At 37.0% G+C, this 16,123-nt stretch overlaps 1 protein-coding gene across 1 annotated transcript; it reads right to left on the bottom strand.

Annotated features, from left to right (window-relative positions):
* Positions 1-4,102: 4,102 nt before the first annotated feature.
* Positions 4,103-15,314, bottom strand: LOC131933912 (uncharacterized). Its single transcript, XM_059290403.1, has 6 exons — positions 15,190-15,314; positions 12,243-12,351; positions 10,239-10,592; positions 9,018-9,071; positions 6,521-6,741; positions 4,103-4,568 (listed from the first exon to the last, which is right to left on the bottom strand). The coding sequence occupies exons 2-6, from the start codon at positions 12,336-12,338 to the stop codon at positions 4,166-4,168; spliced, it is 1,128 nt and encodes a 375-aa protein (XP_059146386.1). The 5' UTR covers positions 12,339-12,351; positions 15,190-15,314; the 3' UTR covers positions 4,103-4,165.
* Positions 15,315-16,123: the final 809 nt, after the last annotated feature.

Genomic DNA, 16,123 nt, shown 5'->3' with positions numbered 1-16,123 from the left:
TCTTAGGCGGTTACTTGCAAAAAGTTTAGGAGAACGGAGACAAAAAACGGGGGGGGGGGGGGAGGGATTTGGTGGTGGGTAGGGAATATGGAAATGGGAGGGTAAATTAATATAACTTAAAAAAAAGGCAGAGATATTTAAAAGAAACGATTTTATTATTAACAAACTTTTTTAGGGAGGTTGAAAAAATTAAGTATCTTTTGATTGTTTTTTTTTATAAATATTTGTGGTATTTTTACATTATATGTTATAAAATGAAGTCATTGTCTCTATTTCCATGACATATGGTGTGGCCGAATTTGGTGCTAGGGGTCTCTCATAGTATACGCCTTCATACAAAAGAGAGATTTATGAGAGATTTTTTTAAATATTGCATTTTTGAATGTCGCCTTTTCGTAGATTCTCAAATTGTGTCGATAAGAACATCAAATCCCGACCCTATATGCCAGCATAGTTTTAGTTTTTCAGTGCCGGCGTCAAACCTTAATCCATTCAATCAAAACCTAAATCTTAACTCTAATTGAGAACCTCAAAACTATCATAGCAACATAGTGCAACCCGTTTTACTGGTGTAACATGGGTTGGCGGCACAGATATGGTTGTAGTATAACCTGTTCACATCCCGCAAGAGGTGTTTCTTTCAGGCATCCACCCTCTCGGAACAAGCCGCACCCCCACCCCCACCCTCTAACCATAACGAACCACAATATAAAATAGTAAAATTAAATAACATATAGGGCCTCTACTTTAACCATGCATGTAATTGTCCATTCCACCCTTTTCTCTTAATTTTTAGAAGCCCCCACCCCTACTTTTCCGCAGTAAAATGTTTGAAAGAAAAAACTACTAACCAGCTGTGGCTTGTACTCATTGCTTCAATTATATATATATGTATATATATATATATATATATATATATATATATATATATATATATATATATATATATATATATATATATAAGTACATGTCACAACCATGTGTGATTTAAAATACCGTCTTTGTTATTGTTTTTTTTTTATCCTGATCAAATTTATGATACATTATGATTGTCTATACAACACACAGATTGACAATAAATGTGTATGTCTATCAATCTTGTTTTTTTTCTTATGTTATTGTTATAACATACATTTTAAAAATGTATGTTTTTTTTCATACACAAACAATGAATAACACCCCCCCCCCAACCCCACCACCAGTATATCACATCACCTGGTTGAACATGTGCGGTAGTTCGCTTGGTCAGGTAAGGACATGGGCCTTAAGTCCGGTTTTTGAACTCGTGACTTTCAGGTTTGCAAAGCGCTTGGTCTACTGCTAGACCAAGCTGAGTAAAATATAAATTATTTGTAAAGAGAAGCAACCTTGTATTTTTAGCAAGAGAAATAAAGGATGGTTATCTCCCCTGAAAGAAGGGAGACAACTAGAAATTTATTTTTACAACACACAGCTGAACACTAAACAACGCACAATGACCTTTAAATTAAAGGCTGTCCTGTTGGAAAAGAAATCCCCTACTGGCTAAACAAATGAATACTGCTAAGAAAATGTAAAAAAATATTTCACATGCAAAAATGAGAACATCATTGAAATTTAAAAAACAAAAACACATCTAAGACATTGATCAAGTAAAAAACAAAGGCAAAATTCCTCTTAGACCAGGGGTCGGCAACCTGCGGCTCGCGAGCCCGCATGCGGCTCTTTTGATATCAAGATGCGGCTCTCCAGCTCCTTGCACAAATACTAATAATCTTAATAAAAAACTAAAATATTTGCAATAAAAAAATGTTAGTGGCTCTTTAAAACCAGGGAAATTTTGAAAATTGTAACTTTTGGCTCTTCCGCTTCGAAAGGTTGCCGACCCCTGTCTTAGACCTTTCTATCTTTTGGGCAGATGACGTAGAGTTTAAATGTTACTTGACCTCGACATATGAATGGGAAGGTGTTGTCAGCACTTTGTCCAGCCGCCTCTACTTTCCTAAACAAGAGTTAGGCCTTGGCTGTTCTACCGCCCCCCCCCCCACACCCCCGACGAAATGTAGTTATATAGTTATATAGAAAATATATACTTTAACCAGTGATCCACCCCCAACGCCCAGGACAAAAAAGTTTGAAAGAAACACTGCACATACGCAGTGGCGGAACTAGATAAAAAGGGCCCTATCTTTCTACATACACGTGGCCCTATTTTTCTTACATACACGTGGCCCTATCTTTCTAACATACACGTGGCCCTGTGTTTCGTACATACACGTGGCCCTGTGTTTCTTACATACACGTGGCCCTGTGTTTCGTACATACACGTGGCCCTGTGTTTCTTACATACACGTGGCCCTGTGTTTCGTACATACACGTGGCCCTGTGTTTCTTACATACACGTGGCCCTGTGTTTCGTACATACACGTGGCCCTGTGTTTCGTACATACACGTGGCCCTGTGTTTCTTACATACACGTGGCCCTGTGTTTCTTACACGTGGCCCTGTGTTTCTTACACGTGGCCCTGTGTTTCTTACATACACGTGGCCCTGTGTTTCTTACATACACGTGGCCCTGTGTTTCTTACATACACGTGGCCCTGTGTTTCGTACATACATGTGGCTCTAAGTTTCTTACACGTGGCCCTATGTTTGTTACACTTGGCCCTATGTTTTTTACAAACACGTGGTCCTATGTTTCTTACATTCACTGGGTATGGGCTCCGCATCAGGTATTGTTACTTTATTCAGTTGTCTATAATCCACGCATAGCCTAATCTCACCATTCTTTTTCTTTTTCAATACGATTGGTGCAGCATAAGGTGAATCCGACATTTCAATTGTGCCTGTCTCCAATAGTTCGTTGATTTCCTTTTGTACTTTATCTCTATAATGCAGAGGTAACTCATACGATTTTAATTTAATGAGGGTGTCCGATATCACTTTAATCTCATGTTCAATAGTGTTGGTTCTGCCGGGAACAGCAGACAATGTCTCTTGATATTTTGATAGTAACTGTTCTATCCTTTCCTGGAATTCTTCAGGGATATGTTTTAAGTCTATGTCTCGAAAAGATTCGTTGTTAACGGGAATCGTCCGAATTTCGTAAGTATCATCCTGATACCACAGCACAATTGATGGTAGCTGTATATTCCGGTATTTCTAAATCGGAGGGTCTCACATGGAACGGACTAAGTATATTAACACTTAGTTGATATTGTTAAGTTAAACAATGTATTCGACTTTGCTACGTGAGTAGACTGAGTGTAGATCGGTACGAGTGAATGTTGGTGCGAAAGGTATGTTGTGAAAGGAGTGTGCTGATTTACATGACTCAAGTTGGGAGATAGATACATGTATATATGAGAATAAAATATTGAGTTTGCCTTATCTCTGAGCGTCATATATTTGACTGAACGTGAGATAGCCGTACTGGTTCTCAAGGTTAGAACTTCTCTCCCTGGTATTGGAGACGAAGTAAATGGTAGTTGGTCGAGTCAAGTGACTCAAACCCTCACTGCACAGCATAAGCGTAACATTATATATATATATATATATATATATATATATATATATATATATATATATATATATTTATATTTATTTATTTATTTATTTATTTATTTATTTATTTATTTATTTATTTATTTATTTATTTATTTATTTATTTATCAAAGCGAAACTACTTGATTTAATAAATGCTTGATTAATTTAGTGCCGTTGCACCAACATGGCGTCTAAGATAGTTTAACTCTTTTTACGAAATGAAAAAAACTACTTCCGGTTAAGCATTCGAACCTTGTTTATCGTGTTACGATATAGATTTGTTTAGCACAATTGTATTATTTGTTTATAAACAAGTTTATGTATTTTGTGTCTTCAAAAAATGACGTAAAGTTTTCCAATCAAGTACCCAACCCCCACCCTATCATCACTTATAGTGTCAAAAAGTCAGAATTTTAAAATCTGTTTTCAAAAACACAAATATTTTTAACACCTTCATTTCATACAACATTGACTTTTAAGTCATTCTTAGAAATTTTTAAGAATTCGTCGTAGATTTTTTTAAGATTATTTTTTAATCAAAGATTGAAATGAAATAAAAGAAAAACATTGCGACCTCAGACACCTGACAATAGCCGGCCTTCTGTCTCCAGTCCCCCAAGTTGTCCAGTCCCCATCTCAACTACTTCAAAATCCCGAAGAAAGATTTCTTCATGAAAAAAACGTCAATGTTTTGGGTGTTAGTTTTCAGGTCCACTGGATTATATTTCGTACTGTCGTAAGACGAGGCGTACCCATGGAGGGCCATGAACTCAATAATAGGGTTACTCTCACTGGGTATACGCCTGTGCCACTCCATCTGCACGATGCGCACGTCCACTTCTTTGAAGAAACGGTGCGCACCCTTCAGCGCGTAGTGCTCCGCGTTCTCGATGTCCATTTTGATATAGACATGTTTCCCGGCCATGAGGGGAGTTAGGTCATCGATACAGATTGTTTTCACTTTCAGTTTGGGATGAAACTTGTCTATCAGTTCCTCATTGTGGACCCTTGACGTATTGAGACGCGGCAAACCCATGCGGCCTCTGGAAACAATATATATATATATATATATATATATATATATATATATATATATATATATATATATATATATATATATATATATATATATATATATATATATATATATACATATATATATATATATACATATATACACATATACATATATACATATATACATATATATATATGTGTATATATATATATATATATATATATATATATATATATATATATATATATATATATATATATTTATATATATATATATATACATATATATATATATATGTATATATATATATATAAACTTTGAAACACAGGGGGGGAGAGGGTTTAAGTAAACCGCTCTTCATCCAACGTTAAAGCAACCAATGTACATACAAACATACATACACACAGATGGATGCACATGTATTTTTTTTATTTTGAATATCGAGAGTCTTGGTTTGCTTAGCAAATTTTGCAATGAATTTTGTTAACCACAATCCTTTATTAAACGGTCAACTTCATGTATACGGTTTAAAACCATTATATTTATGGATTTCAGCCAATCTAGCTATTGCTTTACAGCCTACCTGTTGTCTCAGTGCATGAACCTATGTTATATTGATAGCAACCTTCTTATAGAGAGTATGAACCTATAGTGTATAGATAGCAAACTTCTTATAGATAGCAACCGACTTACAGAGAGTATGAACCTATAGTATGAATAAAAACCTTGTTATATAGAGTATGCATTGTTTCTTCCAGACTTTTTCTCCGAGGGGGCACTTGATATTTACCTGTACTGAGTATAAACCTTTTCTATACATTCCAACCTACCTGTATAGTTTATAAACCTTTTCTATACATTCCAACCTACCTGTATAGTGTATAAACCTTTTCTATACATTCCAACCTACCTGTATAGTTTATAAATCTTTTCTATACACTCCAACCTACCTGTATAGTGTATAAACCTTTTCTATACATTCCAACCTACCTGTACAGTGTATAAACCTTTTCAATACATTCCATCCTACCTGTATAGTGTATAAACCTTTCCTATACATTCTAACCTACCTGTATAGTGTATAAACCTTTCCTATACATTCCAACCTACCTGTACAGTGTATAAACCTTTTCTATACATTCCAACCTACCTGTACAGTGTATAAACCTTTCCTATGTATTCCAACCTACCTGTATAGTGTATAAACCTTTTCTATACATTCCAACCTACCTGTACAGTGTATAAACATTTCTATACATTCCAACCTACCTGTACAGTGTATAAACATTTCTATACATTCCAACCTACCTGTACAGTGTATAAACCTATGTATTCCAACCTACCTGTACAGTGTATAAACCTTTTCTATACATTCCAACCTACCTGTATAGTTTATAAATCTTTTCTTTACATTCCAACCTACCTGTATAGTGTATAAACCTTTTCTATACATTCCAACCTACCTGTACAGTGTATAAACCTTTTCAATACATTCCATCCTACCTGTATAGTGTATAAACCTTTCCTATACATTCTAACCTACCTGTATAGTGTATAAACCTTTCCTATACATTCCAACCTACCTGTACAGTGTATAAACCTTTTCTATACATTCCAACCTACCTGTACAGTGTATAAACCTTTCCTATGTATTCCAACCTACCTGTACAGTGTATAAAACTTTTTTCTTTATTCCAACCTACCTGTATAGTGTATAAACCTTTTCTATACATTCCAACCTACCTGTACAGTGTATAAACCTTTTCAATACATTCCAACCTACCTGTATAGTGTATAAACCTTTCTATATATTCCAACCTACCTGTATAGTATATAAACCTTTCCTATACATTCCAACCTACCTGTACAGTGTATAAACCTTTTCTATACATTCCAACCTACCTGTACAGTGTATAAACCTTTCCTATGTATTCCAACCTACCTGTATAGTATATAAACCTATGTATTCCAACCTACCTGTATAGTGTGACCTCCAACACGCGATGATCACTGTAGAGTGCGTTGTTGACAATGGTCACGTGATCGCTGAGGTTACTGACCTCCAAGGAAACCTGGACCCGCTGCGCATTCTCCGTGAGCATCTCCACACACACGACTCTCCTGTCTAGTGCCGCGGCCCACATCGTGTACTCACCAATGTTACAGCCGATGTCGAACAGCATCAGGGTGGGGTCTAGCTGTGGGGGTGGGATGGGGGGGGGAGCAGGAAAAATATATGGTATATAGATGTCTTGAAATGTTTTTTTTTTGTGTTTACAGATTGTGAGATATTTCTTTTTTCAGTTGCATGAAGAAGAAAACTAACCAAGAACAGGAATAGGTTTACGTCTCTTGATAGGTGTCGATTGATGCTGGAAATCTTCCAATGGTGTCATTCTGTTTCGCCTGCTTGAAATATTTTATTGGTGTCATTCTGTGTCGTATGATTGAAATCTTTTATTCGTGTCATTCTGTGTCGTATGATTGAAATCTTCCATTGGTGTAATTCTGTATCGTATGCTTGAAATCTTCAATTGGTGTCATTCTGTATCGTATGCTTGAAATCTTCAATTGGTGTCATTCTGTGTCGTATGATTGAAATCTTTTATTCGTGTCATTCTGTGTCGTATAATTGAAATCTTCCATTGGTGTAATTCTTTATCGTATGCTTGAAATCTTCAATTGGTGTCATTCTGTATCGTTTGCTTAAAATCTTTCATTGGTTTCGTTCTGTATCGTATGGTAGAATTCTCACAATAGTATCGTATGGTTAAAATCTTCCAATGGTGTCATTCTGTATCGTATGGTTAAAATCTTCTATTGGTGTCATTCTGTGACGCCTTCTTGAAATCTTTTATTGGTGTCATTCTGTGTCGTATGCTTGAAATCTTCCATTGGTGTAATTCTGTATCGTATGCTTGAAATCTTCCATTGGTGTCATTCTGTACCGTATGCTTGAAATCTTCCATTGGTGTCATTCTGTATAGTATGCTTGAAATCTTCAATTGGTGTTATTCTGTATCGTATGCTTGAAATCTTCCATTGGTGTAATTCTGTATCGTATGCTTGAAATCTTCCAATGGTGTCATTCCGTATCGTATGGTTAAAATCTTCCATTGGTGTCATTCTGTGACGCCTTCTTAAAATCTTTTATTGGTGTCATTCTGTGAAGTATGCTTGAAATCTTCCATTGGTGTCATTCTGTGACGCCTTCTTGAAATCTTTTATTGGTGTCATTCTGTATAGTATGCTTGAAATCTTCAATTGGTGTTATTCTGTATCGTATGCTTGAAATCTTCAGTTGGTGTCATTCTGTATCGTATGCTTGAAATCTTCAATTGGTGTTAATCCTTATCGTTTGCTTAAAATCTTTCATTGGTTTCGTTCTGTATCGTGTGGTAGAATTCCCACAATAGTATCGTATGGTTAAAATATTCCAATGGTGTCATTCTGTATCGTATGGTTAAAATCTTCCAATGGTGTCATTCTGTATCGTATGGTTAAAATCTTCCAATGGTGTCATTCTGTATCGTATGGTTAAAATCTTCCAATTGTGTCATTCTGTATCGTATGGTTAAAATCTTCCAATCGTGTTAAAAAAAATGGATGTCGCGGTCTGATTCAATCGACAAAGTAAACTACCCAAAACCACACTGAGAGTTCAACTAAGCCAGGCTAAATCCTGGCGACAACACCAAACCTTCCTTCCACAATAAAATCAGCAAACCCTTTTCTGTGTAGTCGGTACATCGCCATTTCTTTCTTGTGTGTTTTTATCTTACCTAATTCCATAAACACGGTCGTATTTTTCAATAAATTCCATCGTCTGTATACACACACTCTTCACATTTGTATTTAACAAATTTAACTTAGCATGGTAAAAAAATTGCAGCAACTAGTATATATATTTACAAAGACCTGTTAAGTTTGACTACATTAATTTACGTATAACTGCGATATATATATATATATATATATACATATATATATATATATATATATATATATATATATATATATATATATATATATATATATAGATAGATAGATAGATAGATAGATAGATAGATAGATAGATAGATAGATAGATAGATAGATAGATAGATAGATAGATAGATAGATAGATAGATAGATAGATAGATAGATAGATAGATAGATAGATAGATAGATATGTATATATATATATGTATATATATATATATATATGTATATATATATATGTATATATATATATATATATATATATATATATATATATATATATATATATATATATATATATATATATTATATATATATATATATATATATATACATATATATATATATGTATATATATATATATATATATGTATATATATATATATATATATATATGTATATATATATATATATATATATAATTTGTTAATACAGCAATACATGAAAAATCTGTATATATAAATAAAGATAGTATTAGGCTGTTTTTTCTTACCTTTAAGGCTTTGTCCATTTCAAGTACCAGAGCTTTCTCCCATAGTTCCTTTTTCTGACAATAGTAAACATGACCAGTGGTTGATAACCATAGTTCCCTTTCTCACAATGAAAACATGACCAGTGATTAATAACCATAGTTCTATTCCTCACAATGAAAACATGACCATTGATAGATAACCATAGTTCCCTTTCTCACAATGAAAACATGACCATTGATAGATAACCATAGTTCTATTCCTCACAATGAAAACATGACCATTGATAGATAACCATAGTTCCCTTTCTCACAATGAAAACATGACCAGTGATTAATAACAATAGTTCCCTTTCTCACAATGAAAACATGACCAGTGATTAATAACAATAGTTCCCTTTCTCACATTGTAAACATGACTAATGATTTGACGATAACAAGGGGCCTAAGTGAAGAGCTACTCTGATATATACTCATTATGTCCCCTTTTAATTGCATTCTGGAGGTCGGCGTGGACGGGTTGATTAAGCTCGTTGTTGCTTAACCGAAAAGTCCCGAGTTCGAACCCCGGGTCAGATGAGGCTCGATAGCTACAGACAGCTACCTAACTAGGAGAGACAACTCCAAAATCAAACAACTGCTGCCTTGTAACAAATCCAGAGAGAAAAGCAGGCTGTGTCATCAGACAATATGGCGCATAGCAAGTTGACACGTATACTTAATTGTATTGGAGGGAATGCCTTCCAACTTTAGAATTAAGAACGAAGAAGAAGAATTGCCTATTTTATGGTGTAACTAATTAAATATTCAATAACGAGTGATTTTTTCTATAACGCTTAAATATAACATATATACATATGTTCGTCAAATGTTTGAGAGATTTATCCAGCTGTTGGTAACTCACTCCCCGCCCCCCACACCACCACCACCACCAGTGTTTCTTCCAGACTTTTTTCTCCGCGGGAGCACTTGAAATTTTAGGGGGGGGGGCGGTAGACTTTCTTCGGTGGGGGGGGACACTGTTAAAAGTATATATTTTCTATATACATTATATAAATTTAATTTCGTTCGGGGGGGGGGGGCGGTAAAAAATTTTCGGGGGGGCTTTAACCCCCCCCCCCCGAAGAGATGCCTGGAAGAAACTCTGACCACCACCCACAACAAGTAAACCATCCGGGATGGATTCCCCTTAACTCCCCTATGACAATGTTCCCGTAATGGTATCGCAGGAGACACGCCCCTTACCTGTATAAGATGGGCAGAGATGATCGTGTCGACGTCAGGGGGGTGAGGGCAGATCTTGACCCCGGGCTTGGGCGAGTCAGGGAAGGGCATGCAGGTGCTGTACGTCAGGTTCAGCCTGGGGTCGGGGGTGGAGGGCAAGATGCGGACATCGGGGTGGAGCGTGGGTTCCGTGGGTCCCGTGGGTTCCGTGGGTCGCGGGCTGATCGGGTGGGGAGGTAACACCTGGACAGTGGGCACGACGTTGGGCACGTGAGCGTCGTAGGACAGCGCGGTTGGCACGATGATGTCAGGTCGATTTCTCCAAACGGACACCACACTGACATGTCGCGGCGTATCTGGCATGGTACTGTCAATCTGACAAGATGGAAACGATCAGAACAAAATGTTAGTATCTTATTAAGTTAAACTAACTGTAACCTTATGTAACATTTACGTTAATTGAAATAAAAATTTTGATGGAGGCATGCGGCGGTGGTCAGACACGGGGAGGGGTGGGCGCCACCATCAGTGTTTCTTCCAGACTTTTTTCTCCGGGGAGGGGGGGGTACTTGAAATTTTCAGTGAGGGGGGGGGAGGGGCAGACTAAAATTGTTAAGAGTATATATTTTCTATATAAATTCAATATCGTTCGGGGGGCGGTAGACTTTCTTAGGGGGGGGGGGGGCGAAGAGATGCCTGGAAGAAACTCTGGTCGCCATGCCAATTGTATAGAGCAGGGGTCTCCAAACTAAGGCCCGTGGGCCGGATGGGGCCCGCGAGGTCCTCTTATCCGGCCCGTGGAGATCTTTTTGTCCACGGAAAAAAACGTTTGTTGGTAATGGCTGAGGAACTTTACCCAGAAAATCAGACATGCCTGGAAGAAACTGGCCCCCGAACTGAAAATTGATAGTTAATGCGGCCCTCGGACTGAAAAGTTTGGAGACCCCTGGTATAGAGGACAAATGCAGTACTCCACTTTTTTTTGTGAAATCGATGTAAGCTAGATTTCTCTTATATAGTCAATAATAAAAACTACAAGAATACTCATGTACAATGTCAGAAAAGAAGAATGCAATTATTTTATGAATGTTTAAACATAATATTTTGCACAATTTTAATATTGGGGTGAGATTTATAAACTCTATTTTCTCGAGATTATGTTTTTTGGACATACTGTCCTCTATACACTGGATGCAATACTTAGCCCAGGACACCCCACTATGTGGAGCCCCAACGTACAAAACAGGAGTTAAGGGATGATTCAGAATGTTTGTATTTATAACACTAAATTTTGATACAGTGGCGTAGCGAGGGGGGGGGGGGCGGGGGGACGGACATATGACCCCGGGCGCCGACCTTTGGGGGTGCCAAAATGGGTTGGAAAAATAAATTGAAAGGTTGAGAAGGGTGCAAATTGAAAGTTTGAGGGGGTGTGCAAATCGAAAGTTTGAGGGGGGGGGAGGTGCAAATCGAAATCTTGAGGGGGGGGGGGGGGTGCAAATCGAAATCTTGAGGGGGGAGGGGTGGTGCAAATCGAAAAGTTTGTCCCCGGGCTCCGGGAAGGGTCGCTACGCCTCTGTTTTGATATTAAAGTCGTCTTACTGCATGAAGTAGCTCAGGGTACCCAGTCTTAAAAAAACCTTAATGTTACTTGAAATTACGTTTAGTGTCATTGGTAAAAAGTAGCACGAATAATGATCAGGTGATATAAATATTGATAACATTCTATCATACTCTTGACAATTTGATAAGATCAGTTGTGTTAATAATTTATAAATTTAAACTTAAACGTGTGGTTACATTAGATGACGCAATTTATTAGATTAAAATTTTGTTTTACTGGAATTTAAAGAAAATTCACATTAAAATTTAAAAAAAAACCCACCTAAACTGATAAATCACGACTAATGTAAATTGACTTTTTTTGGTTTGTTTTTTTTTTGTCCTTTTTTTTGTTTTTATTTTCTTTTCTTTGTCTTTTTTTTCTTTAAGTGTTAAGAATACCTGACAACAGCAATTTCTCACCGGTTTAGAGTAGAAGAGGCAATAGAAACCCAGGATCAAAGCCAACGGAATGACAGCCGACAGCTTGGCAATATACCGGAGTGCCTGAGACCTCATTTCCACACAGATCCTGAAAATGTTCACAAAACGTCTTTCAACGCTGTGGTGTAAGGTTGTCCAACTTCACCATGTGACGTCGTGATGTCACGTTTTGTCACATCGTCACGATGTGACGTCGTGATGTCACGTCTTGTTGATGTCACATCGTCACGATGTGTTACGGCGTCACGATGTCACGGGAGACGGTGTGGTCGAGTGGTAGAGCTCTCGGCTGCTAATCTGAAAGTCTTAAGGTCTGTATTAGCTGTACTCATCAGAGAAACCTGAATGTTTTTCGCGTTTGTTCCGGCACCATTGTAACGTTCTATGGAATTCATACTACACTCAGGGCCCAGATCGAAAGGTCAAATGGTTTGGACTCCTTGTGTTTAGCGTGACTACACAGATAACAGGGGACTTAGTGGTCAAGCGGTTGAGAGCTGGACTGCTAACCCGTAAATCTCGGGTTCGAATCCGGGCACAGTAGACCGTCCCTGAGTCCACACAGGGAAATTAAAGGCGGCTGGGCAAAGTGATGACCACACTATCTCTTCATGTGTCGAGGTCTCTTCATGTGTCGAGGTCACAGAAACAAGTGAACTCTACTTCACTTGCCCTATAGACCATCAGTTTTGAAAGAGAAATTTACTCTTCTACATACAAATATTATAAAACGTTTATTTCTTTTAATAAAATGTCAACCATTGGCTCTAACGCCTGAATTATAGTTTGAATATTTTTAGAGTGTTCAGCTGTTTTTAAAATATATGTGCTTTCGAAAAGCTGAATACATGCTTTGTTGATACTTTTTAAACACATCAGATGTATTTGTTTATATTCATAACTATGTTTTTTTAGGTTACTAAGCTAAATTTGTAACCAAAAGTAGTTGCCACGTGGATCTAATTATTAAAAAAAACCTGTGAGATTCACGGAATGGACGAAGTGAAGATTGATTTTTTAATTTAATGGTTTTTTTTTTCCAAGAACGAAACTGGACATGTGTTAAAACAATTATTTCAAATGCCACAAATCAAAATATTTACCGGAAGTGTACGCACAAAAACATTAACAGTTTGTCCGTAATAAATAGCCAATCAAATTGTATATTTAAAAAGCTGTAAGTTCAATAAAATGGCAAAGAAAAAAGGAAATATAGTCTAAAGCTAAAATATCTTTTAAAAAATGCTAGCGTTTACAAATTTTAAATATTAAAGCTATTAAAATATTAAATTTCTACAATGTAATGTTTTACTGGTATAATGAAGTAAGTCAAAAAGAAAGAGGTCATTATTAAAACTAGTTTTTCATCCATGAAAACAATAATCCTCAGCTCCGTCAGTGAACATAAATTTACCATTCGCCCCCAGTTTCAAATGTTTGTGGCGCTTTTTACAAGACACTATATTGAGACAGTTTTTATTATGGTACTGCCCCAACTCATTTTAGAAAACAGATAAATCAAAGTGTAAAGCTATGTATCCGTTTTTGTTTTCACGTTGATTGTGTACAATTCAATACCTCAGATTAGTAAACATTTTTTTTCTACCCCTTTTTTAGCGCCCTCATAGGCAGTGGCGTAGCGAGGTTGGGCGGCACTTAATGGTGTCACCCCCCCCCCAGAGGCGTAGCGACCCTTCCCGGGGACAAACTTTCAAATTTTCGATTTGCAACCCCCCCCCCTCAAACTTTCGTTTGCATCCCCCCTCCCCCCTCAAGTTTTCGATTTGCACCCCCCTCAAACTTTCGATTTGCACCCCCCTCAAGTTTTTCTCTAAATATTTTGCTATTTTTTGTCTTGGTGTCACCCCCCTAAATGGTGTCACCCGGTGCAGTCCGCACCCCCTGCCCACCCCCCCTCGCTACGCCTCTGCTCATAGGGTCAGCGCCTTGAGCGACCCTACTAACCGCGCTCCCATGGCTACGCCACTGAGCTCAAGAGATCACGCGCTCCTTTGTGACAAATTTAGACTGGACAACTCAAACTTTTTGTAAGATGTGGCATGTGGCGTACCGCATGATCTGACGACAGCTACTACAAGATGTTGAGATTATAAAATGACTAACGTGACAATTTTAAGTGTCTATATTTCCTATCTTTAGTATCTCTATCAGAGTTTCTTCCAGGCATCTCTTCCCCCCCCCCCCCCCCCCCGAAAAAATTCTACCGCCCCCCCCCCCTCCCGAACGAAATGAAATTTATATAATTTATATAGAAAATATATACTTTTAACAGTGTCCGCCCCCCCCCCCCGAAGAAAGTCTACCGCCCCCCCCCCCCCCGAAAATTTCAAGTGCCCCCCCCCCCCCCGGAGAAAAAGTTCTGAAAGAAACACTGATCTCTATACTTCGTATCTTTAGTCTCAGGAGAATCTTTTTACAGACAGCCGCGTCAGGTTTATTCAACAGTTACCGTTGCTGAAACTGGTACTAAAAAAATAGGAAGGCGTGTTCAGATGGTAGAGCGCTTTTTAAACAATAGCATGTGGTTCCTTGGCCAAGATGAGACTCTACTATTCGACAAAGATCCTATCCTAGATGAGTGTTTCTTTCAGTCAACTCTCCGACCCACCTACATCCCATTCGAAATTTTTTTTTATCAAATTTATGTAGAAAATATGGTTCACACCCCGGTACTTTCGAGTGCTCTTCTCTCCCCCCCCCCCCCCTCAAAGAAAAAAGCCTGAAAGAAACTATGTCCTAATATCCAAGATCTTGATCTAGATCTATTTTTTTATTTCTAGACCTAGAATCTAGATCTAGACTTTTTCTCTAGATCTAGAATCTATATTTTTAAACAAAATGTTGATTATTTATTGTAGATCTGGAATGTCTAAATCTAGACGTCTAGTGCCGTCTTTTGCTTTACCTGAATTTAAGTTACAACAGTGGATTAGAAATAAATGTGACTTTCTTCAGGAATAACCTCAAAACGTAAAAATGTGAAACAATTATATTAGTCCTCTTCTTCTCTACTAGATCTAGATCTAGAGTCTAGTACCTAGTAGATCTAGTGTTGTAAGAACAAGAAGCAGTTAGTGTTCAGGCCGGCGGAAGTTGATTAAATGTGTAATTCAGGCTAGTTGGTTTATTTTCGGTGCGAAATGGTGCGCGGTCTCTACAGTTAGTGATTGCAGTTCATACACAGGTGCTTGAAAATGGGACAACTTTGTAATAATTGAATGCTATAAAACAGAAAGATATTTAATATAAACATATTTTATGAAGGCATACATATATAAAACCCCCACAAATAAGCTGCAATAGCCCATGTCTAATAAAGTCGATTATTTTTTGTAAACTTTGGTAAGGGTTAAAAGTAGCGATCTTACAGGTGAAGACTCTATTCGTCGAATCTTTCACAATTTTTTTTTACTTTTTCTCTTTAGTTGAAATTTCTAATACACTATAAAATATGAAACTCAAATACCGAGCAATGAAAAACAAAAACAGCATTTTTTTGTTTTACTTATGTATGTTAATGAAACATTGAAAGTATACGTTAATTTAAATTGAAATTTTCTTCTGCACTCCCCCCCCCCCTTCCCGTCCTCACCCTCATCTGCCCATCACACACACACACACATGTCACATACATACACATACACACACACACACACTTTAATCATTAGTTTTTAATTCTAACTATCTAGCTCATATGATCATATATTATATATAGGCATATATATATATAACATATATATATATATATATATATATATATATATATATATATATATATATATATATATATGTTATATATATGTATATGTTTAATTTTATGTATGGATATATTTTTATAT

This window comes from Physella acuta, unplaced genomic scaffold, assembly GCF_028476545.2.
Source record: "Physella acuta isolate Inbredline_101_S28 unplaced genomic scaffold, ASM2847654v3 ptg002672l, whole genome shotgun sequence".
Taxonomy (NCBI): Eukaryota; Metazoa; Mollusca; class Gastropoda; family Physidae; genus Physella; species Physella acuta.
The sequence above is the reverse complement of the archived record's forward strand: the minus strand, read 5'-3'. Positions and strand labels throughout refer to the sequence as shown.

Excerpts from the sequence above, each read along its gene's own strand:
- LOC131933912 (XM_059290403.1), bottom strand. The coding sequence starts at position 12,338 with ATGAGGTCTCAGGCACTCCGGTATATTGCCAAGCTGTCGGCTGTCATT. Across the intron at positions 9,072-10,238 it reads TCTCTGCCCATCTTATACAG|AAAAAGGAACTATGGGAGAA; the intron begins GTAAGGGGCGTG and ends TACTATTGTCAG. Across the intron at positions 6,742-9,017 it reads AAATGGACAAAGCCTTAAAG|CTAGACCCCACCCTGATGCT; the intron begins GTAAGAAAAAAC and ends CCACCCCCACAG.